Raw genomic sequence first — 25,562 nt, 5'->3', positions numbered from 1 at the left:
AGATATTATTGATGAAAAGCCTCCATCTTCTTTGAAGCATTTGTAAGCTTCTTTGTTGGCTCCCATAAGCATTTATTAATATCATATCTATACCAATAAATAAGATATTTCAACCTATTTCAGTGCCACTTTGAATTTAAGACTTTTTTACCTCAATTTTTTTTTATTATTATCTACTTTTATAAAAAGAAGTGCCACCTATTTTTTTTCTTGGTATGTTTATTGTCTTATATGGCTTAAGAAGAGATACATAGAATATAGAATGCATCTTCATTGACTGTGGTAGGTATAATTAATAAGCAAGTGGATTGATTTATTCACAAATAGAAAAGTTTTCAATCTTATAATAGTCTAACTTGTCACAAGGGTAAGTAATCTTGATATTACAATGAAGTAATCATACCTTGTCATCCACATTGAATTGTGGTTGTTCCTTATAATAAGTATTAGTATTTATTTTTTTCATTCTTGAGCTTCTATTAATTGTGCCTTCACTGTTACATGTAACTCTTTGTGGCTATAAAAATTCTTTGAATATAAGCTTCAAATTATTTTTGTAGCCAAAATTTTTGACTATTGGAAAGTCATGACATGCTTCAAGAATACATAAACGTGCTTCTCGTTCTGAAATATATGAGCATGCTTTGAAATAGAGTAGATTATTTTTGAACTTGAACTTGGAAGCATCTTGAGAGTTAGAAGAAGGGTTCTTGATATCATGAGCAAGAAGATTACAGGACATATTTGATTGAATTTATTTGATGAAAATTAAAATTTATCATCTATTCTTATTTGTGATAATACAACATCTAAAGCAAAGTTTGATATATTTGTTTTCATAAAAAATGGTTTAAAAAAATCAACAAAATTTAAAATTGGTACAAAAATAAAAGCTATTTTTAAAGCTTCAAATATTTCTTTTGCTTCTTAATTCTATTTAAATTTTTCTTTATAAGTTAAATATGTAAATGGAATTGTAATTTGAGAGAAGTCCTTGATGAAGATCCAATAATAATTGACAAATTCCAAAAAGCATTAGACATCTCTTACCATTTTTGAAAACTTCCAATTAATAATAGTTTGAACTTTTTTAGGATCCATCATAAGTCTATCATTTGAAATGATATATCTTGAGAAGTCAATTTAAATAATATCAAATATATACTTTTCTATCTTTGCATAGAATCCTATATCTCTTAGTTTTTGTAATACATAACAAACATAAAATTTATATTTTTTTATGTTTTTAGAATAGATTAAGATGTCATCTAAATAACAAATAACAAAGTCATTTAAAAAATGTCAAAAGATAACATTCATTAGATGTTGGAAAGCTTCTAATGCATTCGTAAGTCCAAAAGGCATTAAATTGTATTCAAAATGTCTATACTTAGTTCTAAATACAAACTTCCATTTATCTCTTTTTTTTGATATGTATCAAATTGTATGCTCCTTGTAGATCTATTTTTATATAGATCTTAATTTGATTCAACTGATCAAGAAGTCTAAATATCAAAAGAAGTAGGAACTTATTTTTTATAGTAATTTTATTGAATCCATGATAATCGACACATATCTGTAATGATTCATCTCTTTTCTTTATAAATAAAATTGGAGCTTCTACTAGAGATTTGAAATGCCATATGAAATTTTTAGATAGATTTTCTTCAATATATTCCTTGAATTCAATCAATTATAAAAGACATGAACTGGAAGATGATGCACAAATCAATGAAATCCGTGTCAAAGAAAAAAGTAAAAAAATAAAAATAAAGAAGTACATATATTAAAAAGAAACTTGAATGGCTTATTGCCAAAAAACAAGAAAACTTGAAACTCTTAAAACTAGACTAGAAGCAAGAAAGGAGTTGACAAGAGTGCAGAGGGCTTTACTCTTGCCTCTTTATATACTATCTAATTAGAAGCTACATGGCAATGTTCTATAGAACCTCTAATATATGTTGACTTTGCAAGATACATGCCTTAGCTTACAAGATAAGTTTTCTACCTATGGGCCATATAATTAGCTTGTTTTTCAAGCTATCAATATATGTAGTATATGATTAACTTGTTGACTAAATTTTTAACCTAAAAGTCAACAATAGATACCTATAAAGTCAAAGAAATATCTATGAAGCTTCTAGAAAGTTTTCTTAGAAGATAATATAGAATTCACTTATTTTTATCTACTTCTATCTACTTCTACATATTTATATAAGTAATTATTGGCTTACATATGTATGACTGTGATATTACTCTCCCTTGTAGGGATGATACCATAAAGAGCAGTCATCATATATTAAAAAAGTCTAAGATGCGACAAATTGTATTTGTCACATAGTTAGATCTTTGTTTTCTTTGAAGATGGTTGATAGAGCCTCTCAACCATCAATAGTATCCCATACCAAGATAGAAAGACCACCCTATTATTTGGTCATTGTTGAGGCCTTCATAACTTTTCTCAAATAAAATATTTAAAACACTGTCAGGATTTGTTACTACCTCTAATAAAATTACCAAATATTGAGAGACTCTTCCAAGGTTGTGATACAAAATGCATTGTATCTTGCCATCTATTTGAGGAAAAATACGTCATTCTTGAGGATCTTCATCTCAATTACATTGTCTTGAAGGTTGTGACAATCACAATGTCTCATCCGATAGGTCAACAAATAAAGACTCTTTAGTTGAATCCATTGGTTGTTGATTCTCCATCTCCTTAGCGTCACAAATATAAAGAAGCTACAAACAAGGATTGAAAGTAGAATGTTATCTTGCCTAGATCTTGTGTTTTTTATAGAAAAGGTCTTCATATTGATTTTGATGGAAGTCATCAATGAAAAGCCTCCACCTTCTTTACTATATTTATAAGATTCTTTGCTTGCTTCCATGTGCATTCACTAATATTATATCCATGCCAATAAACAAGATATTCCAACTTATTTTGGTACTACCTTGAGTCTACGACTTCTTCTACTTTAAATTCTTAATTATTATCAACTTTTATAGGAAGAGGTGGCACTTGTCTTCTTTTTAGTAAGTCTATTATCTTGTATGGTTGAAAAAGAGATATATAGAATATTGGATGGATTTCTATTGACTCCAGTAGGTATAAATAATATGTAACTTGATTAATTTTTGCAAAAATAGGAAATGGTCGAAGCCTACAATAGTCCAACTTGTCACAAGGACGAGTAGTCTTGATATTGGGATAAAGTAACTATACCTTGTCACCCACATAGAATAGTGGTTGTTCCTTTTGATAGACATCCATATTGATCTTTTATTTTTATTGAGCTTTTTTTAACTGTGCCTTCATTGTTGCATATAGCTCTGACAAACGATTTACCAAATCTTCGACCATAAGATTATCAGCTTTTAAAAAATCAAAAGTATCAAGTCATAGATGATAACCATAATTGACAAAGAAAGATGTTTTTTTTGTAGAAGAATGTACTGTGTTATTATAAGCAAACTCTATCAATGGCAAAAGAGTTGCTCAATCATTTTATTGGTAATTGATGGTATATCTTAAATACTGCTTCAAAACTTTATTAATACACTCTATTTGTCTATTAGTTTGAGGATGGAATGCCAAAGATAGTTTTATATCTACTTTTAAAATCTTGAAAAGAATCTGCCAAAATCTTAATACAAACTGAGTTCTTATATCTGATATGATATCCTTGGATAATCTATGATAGCGAAAGATATTATAAATAAAGAGTTTAGTCATTTCTTCACTTGTAATAGATTTTGTACATAGTACAAAATGTGCCATCTTGATGAAATGATCTATTAACACAAATATAGAGTCTTAAGAACCTAAGATTGGAAAAGATCTATGATAAAATTTATAGAAATAAAAGACCATGGTTGTTTTGGAATGAATAATGGTTGAAGAAGTCTAAAAGTCAATGACAGGGAGTTTTTGATCTTAAGCGAATGTCACATGAGTGAACAAAGTCTTTTACACCCTTCTACATTTGTGGCCATCAAAAATCTCTAGATATAAGCTCTAAAGTTTTGTTTTATTCAAAATGTCCTACTGGTGGAAAGTCGTGACATGCTTGAAGAACATGTAATCATGCTTTTCATTTTGGAATATATAATCAATCTTAAAAATAGAATAGGTTGTTTTTTATTTCAAACTTAAAAGTATCTTGAGACTTAAAAGAAAGATTTTTAATATTATGAATAAGAAGATCAGAAGACATACTTGATTGGATTTGTTTCATAAGGATTGAATGAATAGTTAATATTGATTTCATTACTCAAAGATGAAAATGCTCTAGTTTCAAGAAAATCATTCTTTGTTGATCAAAAGATGCATCTCCTTCTTTTGGTATAAGATAAGAATATTTAGAAAGAGCATCTGACAAACCTTGTTGTTTTTTGAATCGATATGTGATCTTGAAATCAAATCTTGATAAAGATATGCTCCAACGGGCTTGGCGACAATTCAAAACTCATACCGTCATGAAGTAGTAGAGATTTTTGTAGTTCATATACATGGTGAGTGGATTAGAAGTGTCTTTTAAATGGTGATGCCATTCTTGAAATGAATCCACAATTACAAGAAGGTCTTTGTCATGGATTTCATTGTTACTCTCGGCTACTAAAAATTTTGTGGAATGAAAAGCTATTGAATGAATTTTATCATTTGATTTTATTTATAATAATATGACACTCAAAGCAAAGTCTAATGCATCTATTTTCATAAAAAATACCTTGAAAAAGTTGATACAATATAAGATTGGTACAGAAATAAAAACTGACATCAAAGCTTCAAAAGATGCTTCAACTTCTCTGCTCCACTCAAGTTTATTTTTGATTTTGACATAGAGTCCCACATCTCTTAATTATTGTAACACATGATGAATATGAAGTTCATATTCATCTGTATTCTTAGAATAGATGAAGATGTTGTTCAAAGTCATCCAAAAATTTTCAAAAAACATCATTCATTAGATGTTGAAAAGTTGTCGGTGCATTTGTAAGTCTAAAAGGCATGACATTGTATTCAAAATATCCATACCTAATTTGAAATGTAGTCTTCTATTCATCTCTTTTTTTAAAACGTATTAGATTAAATGCTCTCCATAGATCTATTTTTGTATAGATCTTAGCTTGATTCAGTTGATCAAGAAGTCTAGATATCAAAGATAGAGGATACCTATTCTTGATGGTGATCTTATAGAGTCATTGATAATCAACACACATCCGTAATGATCCATCTTTCTTCTTCACAAATAAGATTAGAGCTCCTGATAGGAATTTGGAACGGGGTATAAAATTCTTGGCTAGATTTTCTTCAATATATTCCTTGAGTTCAGCTAATTCATTTTGTGATAAACTATAGATTGGCGGTTGTGCTCTTTCTTGAAGGTCAATTAAGTAGTTATAGGAATGATGTTCTGGAAGAGTATCTCTATTCATCTTCTCAAATATATCTTAAAACTCTTGATATTGGCTTAGAATACTACTTGAAGTCTTTGTATCATTAGAAATAGGTGCAGCATAAATGACATAAGGTGATCCTTCTTTTGGAGCATATAAGAAAGCTATCGCACCTACAAACATAGGATTTATTATGCTAAACTTTTGACTTTCTATTGGATTAATTTTACTCTTAATATTACTTTTATAGAAGTGAAACATACGAAAAATCTAATCTATGCAACAATTATACTTTTTTAACCATGATAAACCTAAAATGATTAGATTAGGGAGAGATCTAATTATATTAAAGATTATACAACTATTATGAATATTTATTGTTACATCTATAGGAAGTGTTTTATAAGTAACATCTCCAAAAGACAACAGATGACCATCTATGATTCCTATATGAACAAGTTTAGTTTTTTGTACTAATGGTATTTTATGACTTTTAACAAATTCTATGTCTAAGAAATAAGCTGAGGCTCCTGAATCTATCGAGGTGGAGGCTTTATAATTATTAGGTCTTAAATGCACATCTATTATAAAATAAAGAGAAGGTTTTGAGGAGAGAATAGGACCTTCATTAAAAATTGTACAAGATTCCTACCGCATGGTCTCTATTGTAGCTGGACAAATTTGTTTGCTGACACATTATCTTCTTTGATAGCTGCGCTCCTCATTTTATAGCTTCTTTGTTTCTTTGGACAATATTGAGCAATGTGTTTGGATTTTCTACAATATAAGTTCAATCTTTTTTGACAGTGATGAGTCTTTTCTTGCTCGATAAGAGATTTAAAATATATCCCATTAATTTGTATATCCTCTACTTTTGAAAGAATGTATTAAAGAAATGTTGGTATTACCATCAAATTGTAGTAATGTTGAGGCCCACTTGTGCGACTCTTAAATCATAATTCAAAAAGTTGATTGTCTCACTTCACAGCAAAGTCTATTGTTTGACTCAATATTTGAGGATCAGGTAAGTTGAGCATCATTTTCTTTACTTCATATTGTAATCTATAGAAAAATTGGCTATTAAGTGCAACATCATCTTTCTTAATATTAATTACAGGTTGTCAAAACTGTGAAGGATATAATGTTACAGATTAATTGTCTTGTTGCAAAATATGGATCTTGTTGGTTGCAACACAAGTTGCATCATGTTTTCCATACATGGATCAAAATTTTATCAAAAATACCTCTAGATTATTCAATATTGGATCTTGTCATTCAAAAAAAGATGAAAACCATGATAATATTGAACTTGAAAGAAGTGTACCAATGAATCTAACTTGTGATCCTGGAGTTGAATAACTTTGAAGTTGAAGTTCAATCACAAGTTATACTTGATTGATAAATCTTCAAAATTTAGATCTTGTACTGTCAAACTTCTCAGATATGGCAACTTTTAGTTCTCTAATACTTAAAGGATGTTCCATCATGGATGGAAGGACTTGATTTGGTACAGATGTTGAAGAAACTCTAATCATCTCTATATCCTAACTTCCTATCATTCTTGTTGATCATTGTGGTGGTAATCTAAGTTGATGCATCGCAAGCATCAACTTCCTCAATTGTTCTTACATTTGTACCATTGCATTTTTTATTTCAACAAGCTCTGTCATAATAATACTTAAAAAAATATCTAATATTATTCAAGATAAGTAGAAAAAAAGTCTTGAAGATAAATAAAAATATTAAGAACAATATCAGTTTAGAAGAAGGTAATCCATAACTTCTAATAGGCTTATGTCTTATCATGGGAAAGGGATAATCTACTCTTAATCAAAACAAGACAAAGCTTTGATATTATAAGTATACTCTTCTCAATCTGTGAGAGACATGAATTAAAAGATGATGCATAAACCAATGAAATCCATGTCAAAGAAAAAAGAGACAAAATAAAAATAAAAAAGTACATATATTAAAAAGAAACTAAAATGGCTTATTACCAAAAGACAAGAAAATTTGAGACTCTTGAAACTGAACTAGAAGCAAGAAAGGAATTGACAAGAGTAAAGACGGCTTTACTCTTGTCTCTTTATATACTATCTAACTAGGAGTTAAATGGCAATGTTCTATAAGACCTCTAATATGTATTGACTTTGCACGATATATGCCTTAGCTTACAAGGTAAGTTTTGTACATGTGGACCATATAGTTAGCTTGTTCTTCAAGCTATCAACATGTGTAGGACTATTGACTAAGTTATTAATCTAAAAGTCAACAATAGACATCTATAAAGTCAAAGTAGTATCTATGAAGCTTCTAAAAAGCTTTTTCAGAAGATAATATAGAATTAACTTATATTTATCTATTTCTATCTATTTCTACCTATTTATATAAGTAATTACTAACTTACATGTGTATGTCCATGAGACCAACTCATTTTGTGATAAATTGTAGATTAGTGCAAATGGAGATAGAACTCCTTGTTAAAAGTCAATGGAATACTCATAAGGATGAAGTTCTTAAAGAATATTATCATTCTTCTTTTCAAATATATGTTAAAAATCTTGATATTTTCTTGAAATATCACTTGAAGTTTGTTTCTCTTTAGAAATAAATGTGGCATAAATGACTCAAGATAATCCTTCTTTTGGAGTATACAAGAAAGCTTTTATATCTATAAATACAAATTCAATTATACTAGACTTATGACTTTCTACTTGATTAATTATTTTTTTAGTTATACTTCTAAAAAAGTCAAAAATATATAAAAAATTCAATCTATTTTGGAATTATATATTTTTTAATCATCATAAATCTAAAATGATTGAATTAAAGAGAGATCTAATGATATTAAATATTACAAAGCTATTATGATCGATAGTTGTTATTCCTATAGGAAGAATTTCATAAGTAACATGTTTTGAAGACAATAGAGGACCATCTATGACTTCTATATGAAGAGGTTTAGTTTTCTTTATTGAAGGTATGCTATGTCTTTTAGAAAATTCTTCATCTAAGAAATATACTAAGGCTCCTAAATCTAACAAGACAAACACTTTATCATGATTAGATCCTAAAATAAAATTTATTGTAAAATAAGGAAAAAGATTACATGAGAGAATAGGACCTTCACTAGATGTTGTAGAAGGTTCCAACCACATGATCTCTATTATATTTAGTCAAATATTTTTTTTGACATACTATCTTCTTTAACAATCATATTTCTCATTTTTTGGTTGTGTCGCTTCTTTGGATAATATTAAGCAATATATTTAGATTTTCTATAATACAAGAATAATCTTTCTTGATGACAATAAGTCTTTTCTTTCTTAGTAAGAAGTTTGAAATGTACTACATGAATTTGCATATCCACTACTTTTGAATGTATGTATTGAAGAGATGTTAGTGTTGCTATTGAATTATAGTAATAATAATGTAATAATAATGTAAGATGGAAATATGTCATTGCATTTGCTTTTAGAAGTAATAACAATACAAAGTCAAATTACTTATCTTATGAAGGATAAGCTTTGGCATTAGTTTGGGCCATTTCACACTTTCAACCTTATTTATATGATCAACATTTTATATTAGTAACTAAGCATGTTTGAACCTTTTATTATATTCATGTAATAGCAATAAGTTAAAGATCACAAAGAAGATATGGTAAATAAGGCTTTACAAGAAGTTGATAAAATTGATCAATTTGAAGGAAAAGATATTATAAGATATTTAAGGTGTTACATTAAAGAAATGGAATTGAAGCATTGTTGTATTTTATGAAGTTTACTTGAGAATGCATTGAGAACTTGATTGTAGAAGGTAAAATAGAACTTGTAATAAAATGATTCTTATAATTCTAATAAAATCTTAAACAAACTTTAATTAAATTATAATGATACTAATCAATCTTTAAACTTCAATTTGTAAGACCTCAATCCACTTAAACTTCAATAATCTTCAATCTAACCATTTGATTAAGTCCAAATTTGTAATACACATTAAACACAATTATACAAACTTACAAATTTCTACCTATAGACTTATATCAAAATTTATGAAATTGTCCAAAATATCAACTCTATTTAATTTTATAAATTTAAAAATCATCTAAGACAATCCTAACTTTTCACAACTCTTATAAAGTCATTACAAATTCAAATATGTCAAAATTAATACTCAAAGAAGTTTAATCTGCTCGACTCTTAAATTTTACTTTTTAATTTTTGACATATGTGATATATGGCTAACTTATTGGTCAAGTTTTTAATCTATTAATTACCTATATATATGTATAAAGGTAAAACTGCATCTATGAATCTTCTAAGAAGCTTATCTATAAGATATTATCAGATTAACATACTTTTATCTTTTTATAATATCTACATAACTATTAGAATAAATATGTATGTCTATGATAATAGAATCTAGTTAAGATTTTCTATATTTTGATTTTTTTAAAATTTTATTTATATCTTTATTAAAATTTATTAATATTAATTTAAATTATAATAATAAGTATTCATTGCTTACAAATTAATAAAAAAATTATTCATATTTCTATTTTTTACTATTCTAAAAGATAATAGTTCAAAATAATTTTATCATAAAAGAATTTTTAACAACCATTCTACTTGCTAAAACTAATTCACATGCTTCATTATTGCATAGTGCTAGTTCTGCAACCTCAACTACTCTAATGACTAAAACTCCTATTTGAGTTAGAAAAAAATTTATAAATTACTTCTATCTAATGAAATATGGCTACATAAGATCATAACGTTAATGCTTTAGAACCAATCATTTATTTTTACTAAATTTAATAAATATTTAAAATTAATTATGATTTCTTATAGAATCACTAAGAATTATGTTGCTACAATATTTATTTATTAATTTTTTAAAATGATTTTATATTTTTATATTTTTATCTAATTAAAATATAAAAAATTAGAAAATTAGTATCCAACAAGCTTGATTGAATTTTTCCTAACAAAAAATAAATTATTAAGTAAATCTTTCCACATACCTCATACAACATTATTCTTACCTAAAAAGAACTTTTTTCTTGTCATTCAATCTAACATCATTCCTTCAAGTCTTTAAAGAGCCAAAACACATTTACATTTGGATGCAAATTTCATAAAAAAAATATGGAATTGCAAAAAGATAGTTCTATGTAATTCTTTTGATAATATTAAATGGTATCAATTACATATAGTTGAATTTAATATATCTATGGAAATCAAAGCATTATGACAAGCATAACATTTTTTCAATAATTTGAAAATAGATTTTGAAGTTTTTCAAAGCTTTTTTAAACTGAAATTATAAGAAACTTATATATCTTTATAATTACAACCTTTTATTACTAGTAATAGATGTCATGATTGAATTGTAAAATTATTTAATAAGTAAATTATTAAATTTTTTTAAAGGGTTATATTAATAGTTGTATGTTAAATTGATTCAAAATATCTCTTTTAGTATGTGAAGAAATTTTAATTATTTTAATATTAAATTTTATAAAATATTAAAATTAAGTTGTGGATTTTGCTAAAATTTCTTTATAAACTTGGAGCAAAGTTTACATATTGAAAATCTAGAGAATTTCATTGTTAAGTGACAAAGTTAAGGAGCCATAGAGAATACTTTGATTATGTATAGTGAATTGGTTGCTTACATGGCTAGGCTCTAGTTCTTCCAACACATTGTACTAATGACATAAAAAATATCTTCACATAATGATAAGATAAAGGTTTTGATATTTCTTGTACTATGAGCATATGAACTATTTAAGAATGGATACAATTCTAAACATAACTCCATTGCAAAGAAAAGGATAAAGCAAAATTAAAAATAAATAAAATAAAGTTGAATTATAATTATATTTTTTATTCTATTTATATATATATATATATATATATATATATATATATATATATATATTATGGCTACTTACTATAGGAAATAACAAAAAAAAGTTCCATAAATAAAATTCTCTCTAATATTTATTTTGTTATTATTTATATTAATAAATAATTTTTTATATTAATTTTAATCAAAAAATTTATAACCAATAAATAATTCTATCTTCTAACACTAAAATATTGAATTTCTTTAGAATATGTCATATCATTACTATAATAGATAGAATTATGCATCTCCTTACTCAAATATTTTTTTACCAATTATTAACACACTTGTCCAAAACTATACTTGGATTTTAACTCTTTTTATCTTCAACTAGGTGTGAGTAGAAAAGCTAAGCAAGATGAACAATTTGACTAAAATAAGTAGAATTGTATTGACATAACATGTTGGATGAAGTAAATAAATATATCAGTGTGCATTCTTGTTTAGCAAGAACTCCTCTAATAACACAATATGCAATGTGCAATATTTTCTTCCATTGCAGTCTCCGCATCAGGTTGTGCACACAACTGCCACCCGATGCATCCATCCAACAGGCTAGAAGAGATCAGCGTTTGGGAAGATCAATGATTCTACACACACCATCGACTTCTAGATCTGCAACAATTTGAACAATGTGGGTCATCAGCTATTGTTTCTCAGTACAAAGCTCTCTCTTAGCTTCATAGTCCTTGTGACTGGGTCCCTCGTTGCAATCTTTGTATAGGTCATTGTATTGGTTAGAGTTTTTGGGTACTCCCCATCAGGTCCTTGTCTGCACATCATCACCGTGAAGGACCAGCTCATGGAAGTCATTGCTGTTTTTATGTATTCAGCGGTTTTCTCATGCCGTGAAATCATTAAAGAATGGCCACTGGAGCTGGTGTTGAGAGATTCAGAGCTTCCAGCGTCAGAGAGAAGATGTCTGGATCCCATGTGCACGCTCAGGCTTGAGGGTCCAGGAAATCGGCGAAGTGCGCAGGAAGTGTGGATATAGATCCATCAAACTCCCTGATACGAGTCGTTACAGCTAACTCAGACGTTACTGCTCAAGCTGTCTGGAAATGAGCTTTGTTTTTAGCAGAAGCTGAGTTTTAGTAAGTACAATCTACTGCCACTTGATGTGTTGAGCAATCACTCATGAATGGTGGAATGCTTATTGGTGAGTTCTCAGATAGATTGAACCATCAACTGTCCATTTGGATCAGACATGTTACTTGTGATGTGTCCAGGCTCTGATAGTGGGAGGTGATAGGTGAGCATACTACTGATGCTTGTTGGGGGCACGTGGCCTTTGCAAAATTATCAGGTGCTTTAGCTGATTCAACCAGAATTACGTTTGATATGCTTAATAAAGCTGCGCCAGTTCTCTTGAAAACACACGTAGAACACAGTGGCAGAATGGATATCATTGTTATGGGGATGTTCACCAGTGTTCAAGGTTTATCTATTTACATCGCCACGTTCCAGAGGGTCTTCTTCCTCTCCACAGGTGGGTAAATGCCTACCTTCAACTTCTGATGAAAACTACGGTACATTGCATTCAGTTTTGATGTCCAGGTGTCTAATCAACCGTTCTCACTTTAAATCTGTACGTTTCCCAGTTTTACATTCGGCAAGTAAAGCATTTCCGCGTACTTTTTTTATTTCAAAAAAATTATATGCATGACAAATTGAGTGATAAATTTCACAAAAATGCTGCTTTACGTCACAGAATGCCTTACCCCTCAAAAGGCGGAAGAGAGAACCCACTTCCGCATCGCAAACCGTTTTTGCAGCTCTGAATCAAATATTCTTGAGGCATTCCATACCGTTCACTTAGTCTTCACCACTGCTATTACACTATCCAACTATCATCCTATCATCGTCGTCCTGACTGGCAATTGTGGCAACTTCCCCCCACAAGCACTACTACATTGATATCAATACTGTTCCTCATAAAGCTTCTTAAGCTGTGCTTACGACTTCAGACCCAAATAATCAATGAAATCTACACCCTGAATAACCTGCACATTCAGCGACAAACCAATGAGCACAATATTCCTACACGTCACCACTTTCAACAATCTCCCGTGACATGTATAAAAAATTGCTCGAAAACTACTGGTAATCTTAATGGGAAATCATGTTATGTACACAAACCATAGCAACACTACGGCAAATGACAACCTACCGAAGTGGCAGGTATTCAAATTCACTCGTTTCATATTTTAAGTATGTAGTGTTGTACGTGTACTCATGACAGCAATGTTAGACCCGCAACCAGACAGGAAACGATGCAGCGGATTACAACTAATAACTGCGAGTCTTCATGGTGAAACATGGCTGATGACCGTGGGCCGCTTTCACAACAGGGGTAAACTTGCGACAAGAGACAGCTGCGAGACAGCTGGGATTAGATTTTGTGTCTCTACGCAAATATTCTTCCTAAGCTATTCGCAGAGGCTTGGTCTGAAATGGGTCTCACTAATTCTACGACTGCCAAGGTTTGTCATGATTTCTACGAATAGTTATGGATGGTGAGTTCGTACGACTTACTTGGATCCGTTATGGTGATCACACTCGTCCCTCCAAAGTAGCAGTTCCAGTAATTCCTACCCATCTTCTGATAGTAAGTGTTGAACGCAAATGAAGCGTGCGAAAGCACAGTGTTAGGACTGTAACAAGCCCCACCGGCCTGAATCTCCCCACAATCCGCACCCCCTTCACCGCACGCAAAATTCAATGCATTCGCCACCTCTGACTCGCCCGACCCTGGCTTCGCGACGCACCATGTCTTGCCGGGATTCCCACTTTGAACCGGAGCATAATATGGAGGACTAGGAGTAAGCACAGGCGGTGTCGGAGGAGTAGGATAAATGTTCGCAGGCGGAACTGGCGGAGAGTACACAGGCGGTGGAAGCGACGGCTGCGGAGGTGGGTAGACAACAGGAGGAGTTGGAGAAATCGGGGAGGTGTAGGGTGGAGTTGCAGAAATCGGTGGATACGTGTTCGTCACTATGCCCAGATTGTACACGATCGATTTGTCGGGGTTGAAAAGGCCGAAGAATCGCTCTGATCCAGGTCCAGGTTTCATGTTTTCGTTGAAGAGCGCGAAGATGTACGCGTCGACAGATGTAGAAGGGCGGAGAGGCGTCCCCTTGTTGGATGTGACATATTTGATCAAGTTCTGATTATAGATCTGGGCGTTTGTGGCGCTGACTGCAATCTCGGTGGGGTCACCGCTGGAGGGCCAGCCGGTCTCAGAGATCAGGACTGGGATATTGTGGTAACCAAACCGCTCCATGGCGGAGTATACTGAATCTAGCTGCGCATCCAGCATGTTGTTATAATGTAGGCCTGTGTTGACGTCCGTGACGCCTGTGTTGGGCTGGAAGAGGGAGTAGTTGAGCGAGACGTTCTTGGGGTCGTCGCGGTATGCAAAGTAGGGATAGAAGTTGACCATGATAGGACTGCTGGTGGCGGACAGAAAGGCCAGCAAAGACTTCACCTCGTTGGTGATGTTAGCCCGAAAAGCGCCGGATGACGGTGGGAAGGACTTTTGCAGCACCTGGAGGTTGTGTGGAGTGCTCACCTTGATGTAATCGAGCTTGAGGTTCACGAGAGCGGTGTGTATGTTGACCATGGCGGGAACGAGTTGGGATGCCATCTGCGGGGATGTGGTGAAGACCTCGTTGCCGACTGCGAGGGCAGTTATTTGAGTCCCCGGCACATACGCAGCAATGTTGGATTGCACCCAAGCCTGCGCGGCCGTGGAGCTGCTGGCGAGAAGTGGAATGGATTCTGTCCCGATGCCAACAACAAGTTTGATGTTGGTGTTGGCGAAGGCCTCCATGATGGCTTTATCAGCGTTGTAGATCTTGACATTGCGGAGGGATGTGGAGAGGAGCAGCTGGGCGACTTGGGCTGAGGAAGGCAAATTGTTGCCTAAAGTGCCGTAGTTGACGCCCACGGTGCCACCGGTGCCCACTGCAAATCAATGGATTGCTTGAACAGCGTCATGATCGGAACATGGAGCCCGTCATTGGGTTGTCCATAGAATATCAAAAACAATTCAAGATGGTGAGCAGCTAGCTAGCTAGCTGCTGAGCGAAACAGTGCAGAGGAACTTTCTCGTATCGGACATTTAGGCCTTACAACACTAATAAACAAAGGCCAAAACCTGTAACACAGTGGACATAGGCAATGTGCAGACTTGGTCTAACTAGGTAGCACAATACGTCATAGCTTTAGAAACAGCTACTCTGAGTAGATACCTTAAAAGAAGCCAGCGAAGCAAGGTGAAAGTAGTTGTCCTGACAGTGTGTCTTGAGGTGGGAGTACTCAATATATGTCTAAATATTTTCTTGACTCAAGGTAGCGGTTAAAGAATGCCATGCCATGCCGTGAAAACTGAGAGCCGGCAGCACTAAACTCTTCCTAGCAACAAGACCGACTCGCAATCGAAGCAATCCTGCTAATTTTCACCAGCCATATAACAATCAAAAAGCATCCGTTCCCACCTCACGGAGCACTCAGCAAAACTCTTCTCAAATCATCTAAACTGATTTAAACTAACATCCAACTGGTTTATTGTGATGTCGTACCTGCGAAGGAGAAACAGGAACAACCGAGCACAACGAAAATTGCAAGTTTTAGGCAACTCCTCCCATGCATTGAGGTCCTCATCGCCTTATCCATTCGATACACGCTGGAAGGAGGAAAGAAGAAAAACGAAAAAACCCCTCTTCGCGCAACTCCACTGCAATCAATCAACTCACCACAGTAGACCACTGCATTACATTACCACGCAGCCATTGCAAAGCCGACGCACATGGTGACCGCTCCTGCTGTCGCTCAACACGCACTCAACTCCACGGAAGTGAGCAGCTTCTGGACTTCCTCAAAAGGGACCCGTAACTTAGGTTATCTACCTCAACGAAACACCCTCAGCATTACAAACCCGCTCGCATAACCGTTGCAATGGCTCCCGCGAACGACTGAGACTAACAGCTGCCACGTTGCCGGGACAGACACACCTGAACCAACTGAGCAATTGAGTTAACTGGGCTGCTGCTGCTGCTGCTACAACAAATACATGAGGATCTTCTGCCGAGATTTGGCACCAGCTAGGACATGACGCTGTGAGATAGCTGGATGGCAGATGGCGAGAAAGGTGCAGACGGCATTGGCATGGCAGACGCTGTGCTACCTAAGGGGGGGAGTTGAAGGGAGATTAGTAGGGGCCGTGGAGTAGAGATTCGATCGGTGATGATCTGGGTCTGGTGGCGGCAACTGCAGCTTGATATTCAAGGTTTTGGGGGCGGGGGCATTGATCAGAGCCTGTCCTCTCTAGCTCTGTCAGCTTTGATTTTGATCTCCTGCTCCATGTTGTCACGCTCCATTACGGTATTCCGGACAGCAACGTCTCTCTGTCTAGTCCTGCTGGATACGGCCCCCCATCGTCGTAGTAGAAAGTTGGCAACCTGAGTGCCCAGTCCTCTATGACGGGCGCTGCCCTCTACGTCACCATTGCGGAGATGATGTCCACAATATAGTAGAACAAAAACTACTTCATTCTATGACTCACTTCCTTTTATTTGCAATTCTACTGCAAAAACTCGGTATGCTACTTCAGTTTCATGATCTGATCCATAAGCTGTGGTCTGACTTGCACTTGGCCATGTGTGTGGCCTGTCTTACTAGAATACAACTTTTTGTCTGTTCCTCTAGTGCTCCGTCCTCTTGTCCACTTGCATCTTGTGCTCATGTACCTTCGACAATCTGTATAGTGCATACGAGTGATTATATAGTTGGACATGATATATGGGTATTTTTGTACTTTAAAAAACTGAGCCTTGACTTAAGTTGTAAAAATACATCACCTTTTCTCTTTTTCTGGATGAGAGAAAAAGAAAAAAAAAACATTAAGATGTTAGTTGTATGTATAGATGTAAAATGGGTTAAAATTTATAACTTTGGTCTTTTTATATTTTTAAGTGATGGATATATGGTGCATAAATGTGGCGTTCTAGAAATAATTTGATTTTATATGGAAAAATAAAATAAAACTAGAACAATATCTTTGTTGAATTGAACTGGTCAACAGATACTTGTAAGAGGTTATTCAAAGTATCATGGATGGTTTCAAGGTTTCAATTTTACAAGTAACTTTCATAATTATTTATACCAAAATTGTAAATAGTGTACATGATCTGATGATTTTTATCTTAGATGTTAGACTATTTTATAACTATAAGAGAAAAGGAATTTTAATCATTTATTTATTTATGTTTCTTTAATTATTATAAATGCTACTGTACATTATCTTGCTGTAAGAAATAAGTACCTATTGTAGTATCGAATTTATTTTTATTATACCACTATTCTTGGAATCTCAGCATCATTTTTTATTTTTTAAATCTACTGTGAAGATACATATAACAAACAGTGTTAATATATATAATTCAGGGCACTTGATTATTATTTTATATGATCATTATTATTATCTGATTGCATACATATGTCTTGCATATAATCATGCATCAACCTAAACTTAGATAAAAATTTCACAATAAATCAAACATACCAATCAATAATAAATTTTATTTAAAACAAACTTATTTATTAAAAATATATGTAATATCATGAACATTAAAATATCATCAGATGTTATAGAATAATATTTCTTATTTTTCTTTTTGGCATAACATATGCAAATATTTTTTATACAAATGTATACATTAAAAAATAATTAAAAAAACATAAATACAATCAACTTTCATATAAAACTAACAATTTTTTTGTATTGTCAATCATAAATATGCTAATTCTTTATAAAAATTGGTGCATAATTATCATCTTAATTTTGATTATATATATATATATATATATATATATATATATACACAATAATGTAATAACTTTATTTAAGAATAGGTGCAAAGTTTTAGCTATGTTTAAGGTTACAGAATTATAACATCCTATTATATGACATCCTATAGATGGAAATTTTACCACTTCAAAAATCACTACCTATAGGAAATTTATGACAAAAATAATTAAATCCATATTCATCTTTTATTTAACCCTTATTTAAATACCTCTGAAATTTGGCAAAGATTTTTATACAACTTATGCATACTACGTACATATTAGTTGAGAGCTTTTTTAATCCTAAAATGTCTTGAGACTCTACTTAGAAATTTACAATGCAAATAAAAAGACCCTTTGTATGTTCAATTCCAAAGAGTATACTAACACTATACAATAGTAGTGTATAAAGCCAATGGTAGCCTTATTTAGATCTGCCTAAATTATTTATACCATTAATATAGGACTTTTGAGTCTTCGAATATAATTAGAATTAACTTGTTATAAATATTAAGAGAGGCACATTAAGTATGTCTGAGGTTTATTTCAATACACCAAAAACATCAAAAGCTTTAACCTAAATTTAGATAATTTATCAACATATATATATATATATATATATATAGATATCTCATTTTTGATATTTATCTTACTTATGATAAAAATATATCTAAGATAGATTTTGTTATACTTAAAATTAGAATATTGAATTTTTTTGAAATTTTGTAAATTCAAATTTATATATATATATATATATATTATATTTTATATTTATATTTTATATTTTAAAAATACTTCATTCTAAAAATAAAAATAAATAAAATGAATTTTCCTGAAGATTTTATATATTACAATACTATTTTAATTTTATTTTATCTTTTACCATATATAAATCCAATAATTTCTTAATTACACCCCTAAATAACATATATATGTAAATATATATTTTATGGAATAAATTGAGTACAAAACATGTATATTTACTCCTTGTGGCATTCAAATTTTATATGCCTTTGTTGTATTTTAAATGTCTCTTTCATTTCTTAAGGCCACAGTATTTTTTGAAAAAGTAATTTAAATGTATAACATTTTCTTCCACTCAATGATGATTTATTTAAACTTTTATTTGAAGCCTTCAGGACCCATAATTTTAAGGTAGTTGTGTTTTAACTGTTTTTTTGTAATTTATCATTTAATTAAATATCGATTATTTCATGGATTTTTATTTAATATTCTTTGCTTTAAAAATAAACCATAGATTACATTAGTAAAACTGACGCTATTGATCTTTTTTGTACAATTTCATTGTAATACTTGGAATGAATATTTCAATATAATCTGTCATTATTGTTTCTATTCCACATTTTTTTCAAGTAAAAAAAAATCATATATATATATATATTTATATATATTGATCTGGACCATTTTCAAAAAGGAGAGTGTAGATATTAGTTTTTAATAAATTTTAAAATCTGTCTGGAAAATAAACCATTTTTCTTCTGATTACTTACATACCTTCATCAAACACAATGTGTCAGCCATACAACAAAATAAAAATAAAATAAAAAAACCCCCATTTCCATCATTCAATCACAAATCAAAAATCAACATGCATGGAAACAGTTTACAAAACACCATAAACAAACCAAGTCTTGTGCATGTGAGACCATAAGCAAAAGCTCCCATAACTTGTGATATTCATGTGGAGGGTCTGAGACACTATTGATCATAAAAGATCACCTCACCTTGCCTTATTCCAGTTGTTTAAAGTCCCTGTCACACAGACATTGCATCGTGTAAAGCTAACCATTCACACCCTGTCAATTGTATCCAGATCCCAGTACAAGGATGCTAGGTATGAAAGATGGGTGAATTCATACCCATTAATGGCTTTGTCTTCGTGGGTCGCTTGCTAACTGCGAGTTGAAGATGCTTACAAGGTTTCAGTAAGGAAGAAGTGGTCATAGACTTCAGTGAATGCGTCTGGATTAAGTTAGGAGGCGAGCTGTGACTCCGGATATGGTGACACCTTCATAACTTCAGGACACAACAAGATTCTTCTGGTGTTCCCATTGTCTGCGTCAGGTAATCGACCTCAAAAAGTCTCAGTACCTCAGAATCCTGAATGTGCTAGCGCAAGTCAAACTGCCAGGTTTTGAGAACATCAATCGCCATTCGTTGCGACGACGCCTAAATTTTAATGGCCCCACGAGTAAAACCCACTGCAAGATTCTTCCTACACAATGGACAGAAGCGAAGAAATTCTTCTCTGGCAAACCTTGGGCATCAACAGCCAAGTGTATGTGATCGGATGTCATATGCTCTTACTGTATAATTTTCTAAGCCCATTGCACAGCTGCTCTAAGGCCATTGTATAGATGCACCAGATGCATAATGAAGTTAGAAGAAACAATAAATCCAGTGTCTGAAAACCACGTACATTACTTCAAAACGCACCAGCACCGCGAAATGGCATTGCACGTTCACAGTTTAGGATATAAAAAACATCTAGCCTTCGGAAGAGTTGATTGGCAATGCACTGGGACTGATAATCGAGTCCACAAGAACTATAATTGTACAAGGAAACTCTTGACAGCTTTCAATGTTTTATATTAAAATGGGTAAACGGTTACATCCTTGAAGGCCGAGTCATCTGCTGCAGCTGCCTGAACTAAAACCACCGCTTACAATGATTGGATCTAATTTCTGAGTGTCAAGGTGTGCACTCTGGTTTGACATCGATATTTGACCGTTTTATCTGGTCAGTACTGCCAAACTCAGCTCTCTGCACCAGTGGATCAGAACGGCATTCGCATCAGACTTGTGGAAGCAGTCACATGTAACTGCAGGAGAAAAGCTCAGTAGCAACAGTCTCTTGTTTAGGAAAAGATGGTTCCTTGAAGATCATCACGGTTCAGTACTTTCCTCCAAATATCTGTAATCAGATACCAGTGCCTCAAAAAACCACTTCATGTTGAGAAACTGACTTACCAAGTCGAGCCTGTATAGAATAACTCAATTACCAGAAAGCGTCATACATCTCAAGATCTCATGGTTCTCACATGTGATAATAGAGGAACATACAGAATCAGAACCAATAATATGACAGTTCTAAATTTATTCATGAGTGAAAAATTCCTACATATCTAATGTTGTCAAGACCAATGAGGTCGTATCAGAGCCAAACTACTTCCACTGTCGCATAAATATAAGAAGAAAATTATAAATTGGAGTATCACCCACGTGGAGGCTACAAGCTGCTACTAGTGTACAACTGGATTGAAGATAAATGCTCATGACCTGGCCACATGATGCTAGTAAATTATTCATTTTTCTCGATATTTGTAGCTAGTCAGTTGTCCCAAAGCTATCATTGACTGGAACCGTTGGGAAAGCTCATCGTCATTTAACCTTCTCGGAATTTCCGCATCATTATTTGCGAAAACACCAAAAGCAATGCGTCGGCGCAGCTTTCTGGATCCTAGGAGCGTCTGCGGGCCACGGAACCTTGTTTGAAGGGTAATTCAAGTCATTCTAGACCTTTTCTGAACAAGGCAGAAGTCTCCTGTACGCGACAATAAGAATGGTTACAAACTCCAGCTCCTACGCAGGGTAATCAGACCCTTCTCAGTCAGCAATCCAATCCGCGACTCCTTGCTACCACCAAGACCACGATCTCGACTCGCAGTAGAAATATCCAATGAAGGTATATCCTTGATAATACCGCAAGGATGCAATCCCTTAGCAGTACCCTGAAGATGATCCAGACCTCAATCTGCAAACGAAACCATCAAACATCTCCTTCGATAGCCACTTCTCGGACTCATACTCTATTCATAAAGAATTGAAACGCTATTTGATCTCATCAGTGAAAGCATACAGCAGTGCAACCCATGAGTGCTGTTCTAGTACAATCCGAGCGATACCCCTTCTGACATTCTAATAGGAGCTACCTCAACAGAAAAGCTTTCTGCGATAACACCTTAAACAGGAACCAACTCTGAGCAGGGCCAGGGATTAGTGAAGTGAAATTCGATTTGCAGCAACTGATGGAGAGGGACCTTCCCAAGTAGACCCTTCTTAATGTCACTTTGAAGCTCTCGCAGAGGCAGAGCAGCGAAAAATTCCTTTATAAACTGACAGCAAGAAGCTGTTCCCCCATGGCATGTCGCAGTCGAAAGGACTAGTTCCATGGGAACTCCACAAGTCGAAGCAACATCATCAGAAGGTGGAGAAACAGTGTCGCTGTCGCATCCCGCTTTCACTGATGTCATATAATCTGACACCTCTGCTGCTATTGTTTCCGACTGACTTGCAATCTTGACATCTTCAGGTTTTGGAATTGGTGTCGGACCAAGACTGGTCTGGGCATCAAACTGTAATATATAGGCTTGTTCACCACCTTCTTGAAGCCTCTCTCCTAATGTGTCAAATATGTAGCATCTATCATCTTCCAGTTTGAGCACAAAGAAGTGGTCATTCCAGCTTACGATGTAGACAGCTGGTCCTGCTCGCTCGATCTCCTCCCAGATGCTCTCAAATGACATAGCGTCTTGCAAGAACTCCAAGGACTCGTGGCTTACACCTTCGGGAACGAAAAACCCAACGAAGGACATCTCAGGTACGACTCTAAGTGGCCGCACTGCTGCTTCAATAACAGTTTCCAAATCAAAGTGTTTGTCTGCGAACCGATCCTTATATGCTTCCACAGTGCATAGTTTTCTCCACTCAGCAGAACCTTCCCGAATCAGCATGTCAAATTCAGTTTTGCTGGGCACAAGAGTGGGGTGCTTATGTAACCAGTCGGCTATGACCGCTACAAGGGCGGTGCAAGCACTCTCCCCCGCTGCGCTCTCACTACGCTGATCAAAGGAAGCGAAGAACACCTTCGTCGAAAGCTGTGTCTGTCCATCCCTGCTAATAATATTCTTTTGCTCCCATGTTCCTACGGCGAAAAGAGTTTCCCCAAAATCCAGTGCTCCGGCGGCAAGTGCAAGGCTGTCCTCGCTCTTTCGACTCTGAATACATTTGTTCAAACAATAAGTTACATGCAAGATAAATGTCATTACATTTAGGCACGCTAGATTATGGTGATTCAGGAAGTAAATATGAGATAATCTGAAGCAGTCTGTTTGTTAAAATCCAACGTGATGTGTTGCCAATCATTTCACTTTGAACATGTCCAACAACAGAACTTTCCGAAGTTCAATGTCACACAGGCTCTAGAAAAGAAAAAAGAAAAAACAGGAGATAAGTTAGGAGCTGACTGTTGGATCTGCCTGCCGTCGATGCCAGTCAATTTCATCACCACCTTCCTCCCCATAAGCTTTGTTCAGCAATGGCTCCCCGCGAGATCGAGGTGACCTGAAACTCAACTTTCTCTTCCGCCAAGAAAGCATACTCATCAAAGAGCCTTGTGACACCAATTCCGCAGCCTCTGATGTTGAGACCTCCTCCAGAGTCGCATCCACTTTAGGAATTGCCATGAGAGCGGCTCGACTGTACATAGTGTCACGACCTTCAGTATCATCAATTACGGTGCTAGCTGTTTCATCCGCATGGTGAGGCAGCGCACCCTCAACAACCAGGTTGACCCCAGCTAGTGTTCCATAGCCAACAAACTGCCCAATGTTAACTACTTCAACTTCCTCGCCATACTCCTCCACATCAGAATCATCGACCCAGTCCGAGTCAAAGAGATCCAAGCCATCCTGTATGCTTCCAACACTACGAGGGGAGAACTTTCCAGTATCCGTTGGATCAACATCCTCAACCTGAAGATTTCTCTTGGCTTTCAAACCCAACACGTGTTCCCTTGATAATTCCTTGGAAGATTTCTTCTTCTTCTCCGGATCAGGATGAACCTTCACCACATCATCACCCTCAGGCTCCCAAGTGTGAGCATTCCCACCCATACATGCCATTGCAGGTGCCACGAGCCTATGCACGCTCTCAAATCCTGTCTCATACACCGTCCGCAGCTCTGAAAAGCTGAAGGTAATCTGCAATTCGCAAGCACAGTCTCATTATGATTATTTAGTATCCACGAAATCGTCTGACATCTGATAGTCAAGTCAGCGAGCACCAGGGGATTGAAATTTGTCGAAATAGATGCAAGAATTCAACTCTGCGCACGCTGCAACAACCCTTGGAGCTGGCAAACGCAATGATGTGTACAAGTGTTGTCCTTGCAACGCAACCGTGCTTTCTGATGGGCTAAATTGAGACGTCAACGTGTACGAAAGACATTTTCAGTATAGGTTCAAAGCAGAAAATAGTAATAATATTTAAAAAAAAAGGTTTGACTCAATACCCCAAAAGTCGCTTCAACGTTACAATCTCCACGTTTGCATGTCACAGGCAAGGATATGGGATTGTGAGAAGAGGTTGCAGAGGAAGCCAGAGCTCCGAGGTCCAGAATGACAGTGCCCAACACAGAGACCTTGCCTTTCGAATTTTCCGGTAATGCCTACACGACCAAAACCCGCGTGTAAACAAACCAATGCATAATTGCCTCACTGACATAATTTTTCATGAAGTGCTGAGCAAGCAAGAACTTGCTCGCCAAATGTAGGAAAAAGAAAGCGTGATGAGCAAGATCCAATAGAACCACGGCCACTGCAAAGGCATCCGGTTTCCCAAGCTAGAAACGAAACCAAATAAGAGAATACAATATGTTACCTCGCAAAGAACGAGGTGCACATGCCACGGTTGAAAGACACCATCTTTGTCGTTTGTAAGAACACACACATGTTCGAACTTTTTGTCCCATGATACTGATCCGCTGTTCTCCACCGGCAGAGCATTCGTCTTCTCCCGCTTCATACTTCGAAATCGGGAACCAAGGGCACTCTTTGGTCCCTTCCATTTCAAATCGACATACAATTTGGCTTCCTCGGAATCATTTGGAGACAGCCCTTCAAGCTTGTTCAAAACCAGATTGACTTGATATTTCTTGGAAAAGTGCTGACGAAGTGGCCACTTCATCGCCTTAATGACCATAGTGACCGTCTCTAAGAGACGATTACTGCCAACTTGTACTCTGCTTGTTCAATTGAAAACTTAATTGATCTCTCCGGCACGAACACAAGCTTCTGTTTTCAACGCTAGAAAAAAAATAAAATCCCCGGTCGAGGCTACAAACTTGCAAACGAAAACAACCGTAATTCCTGCGCTAGATCCTTCTGCTTCTTTCTCCAACAAAGAGCTGCAAACTCTTAAACACTTTCAACAAAGCTCCACAAAAATCCGCAAACCAACAATAATTTGACGAGTGCTCTTTTCACTCACAGCCAGCCGATACACTGCCATGCTATTTCCAACAGCACAAAACCCCACCTCCAACCCCAAGCTCCACCAGCGACCCCCAGTCATAAACACTCCAAAGCACAAATACGGAA

The 25,562-nt window shown here is 34.6% G+C and overlaps 2 protein-coding genes across 3 annotated transcripts; both read right to left on the bottom strand.

Moving 5' to 3' along the window:
• Positions 1–12,914: 12,914 nt before the first annotated feature.
• Positions 12,915–16,591, bottom strand: LOC112291508 (glucan endo-1,3-beta-D-glucosidase). Of its 2 annotated transcripts, XM_090255623.1 has the most exons (4): positions 15,897–16,590; positions 15,567–15,763; positions 13,849–15,279; positions 12,915–13,316 (listed from the first exon to the last, which is right to left on the bottom strand). In XM_090255623.1, exons 3-4 carry the CDS (start codon positions 15,143–15,145, stop codon positions 13,291–13,293), a joined length of 1,323 nt encoding a protein of 440 aa, XP_090111749.1. In that variant the 5' UTR covers positions 15,146–15,279; positions 15,567–15,763; positions 15,897–16,590; the 3' UTR covers positions 12,915–13,290. The 2 variants fall into 2 exon arrangements, with proteins under 2 accessions (XP_090111749.1, XP_024394794.1); XM_024539026.3 differs by lacking the exon at positions 15,567–15,763 and having other exon boundaries at positions 15,897–16,591.
• A 4,652-nt stretch (positions 16,592–21,243) lies between these two features.
• LOC112291507 (uncharacterized) lies at positions 21,244–25,562 on the bottom strand. The gene is made up of 4 exons (XM_024539025.3): positions 24,844–25,562; positions 24,476–24,631; positions 23,430–24,164; positions 21,244–23,180 (listed from the first exon to the last, which is right to left on the bottom strand). Exons 1-4 carry the CDS (start codon positions 25,162–25,164, stop codon positions 22,146–22,148), a joined length of 2,247 nt encoding a protein of 748 aa, XP_024394793.1. The 5' UTR covers positions 25,165–25,562; the 3' UTR covers positions 21,244–22,145.

The sequence above is a fragment of the Physcomitrium patens genome, chromosome 14, assembly GCF_059467195.1.
Source record: "Physcomitrium patens ecotype Gransden chromosome 14, ASM5946719v1, whole genome shotgun sequence".
NCBI lineage: Eukaryota > Viridiplantae > Streptophyta > Bryopsida > Funariales > Funariaceae > Physcomitrium > Physcomitrium patens.
This window is presented reverse-complemented; position numbering and strand designations above follow the sequence as displayed.

Excerpts from the sequence above, each read along its gene's own strand:
- LOC112291508 (XM_024539026.3), bottom strand. The coding sequence starts at position 15,990 with ATGGATAAGGCGATGAGGACCTCAATGCATGGGAGGAGTTGCCTAAAA. Across the intron at positions 15,280-15,896 it reads TTCCTGTTTCTCCTTCGCAG|TGGGCACCGGTGGCACCGTG; the intron begins GTACGACATCAC and ends ATTGATTTGCAG. Across the intron at positions 13,317-13,848 it reads GATCACCATAACGGATCCAA|GTTATTCAGGGTGTAGATTT; the intron begins GTAAGTCGTACG and ends CTGAATGTGCAG.
- LOC112291507 (XM_024539025.3), bottom strand. The coding sequence starts at position 25,164 with ATGGTCATTAAGGCGATGAAGTGGCCACTTCGTCAGCACTTTTCCAAG. Across the intron at positions 24,165-24,475 it reads ACGTTGAAGCGACTTTTGGG|ATTACCTTCAGCTTTTCAGA; the intron begins GTATTGAGTCAA and ends TGCGAATTGCAG. Across the intron at positions 23,181-23,429 it reads GACGGCAGGCAGATCCAACA|AGTCGAAAGAGCGAGGACAG; the intron begins GTCAGCTCCTAA and ends AAATGTATTCAG.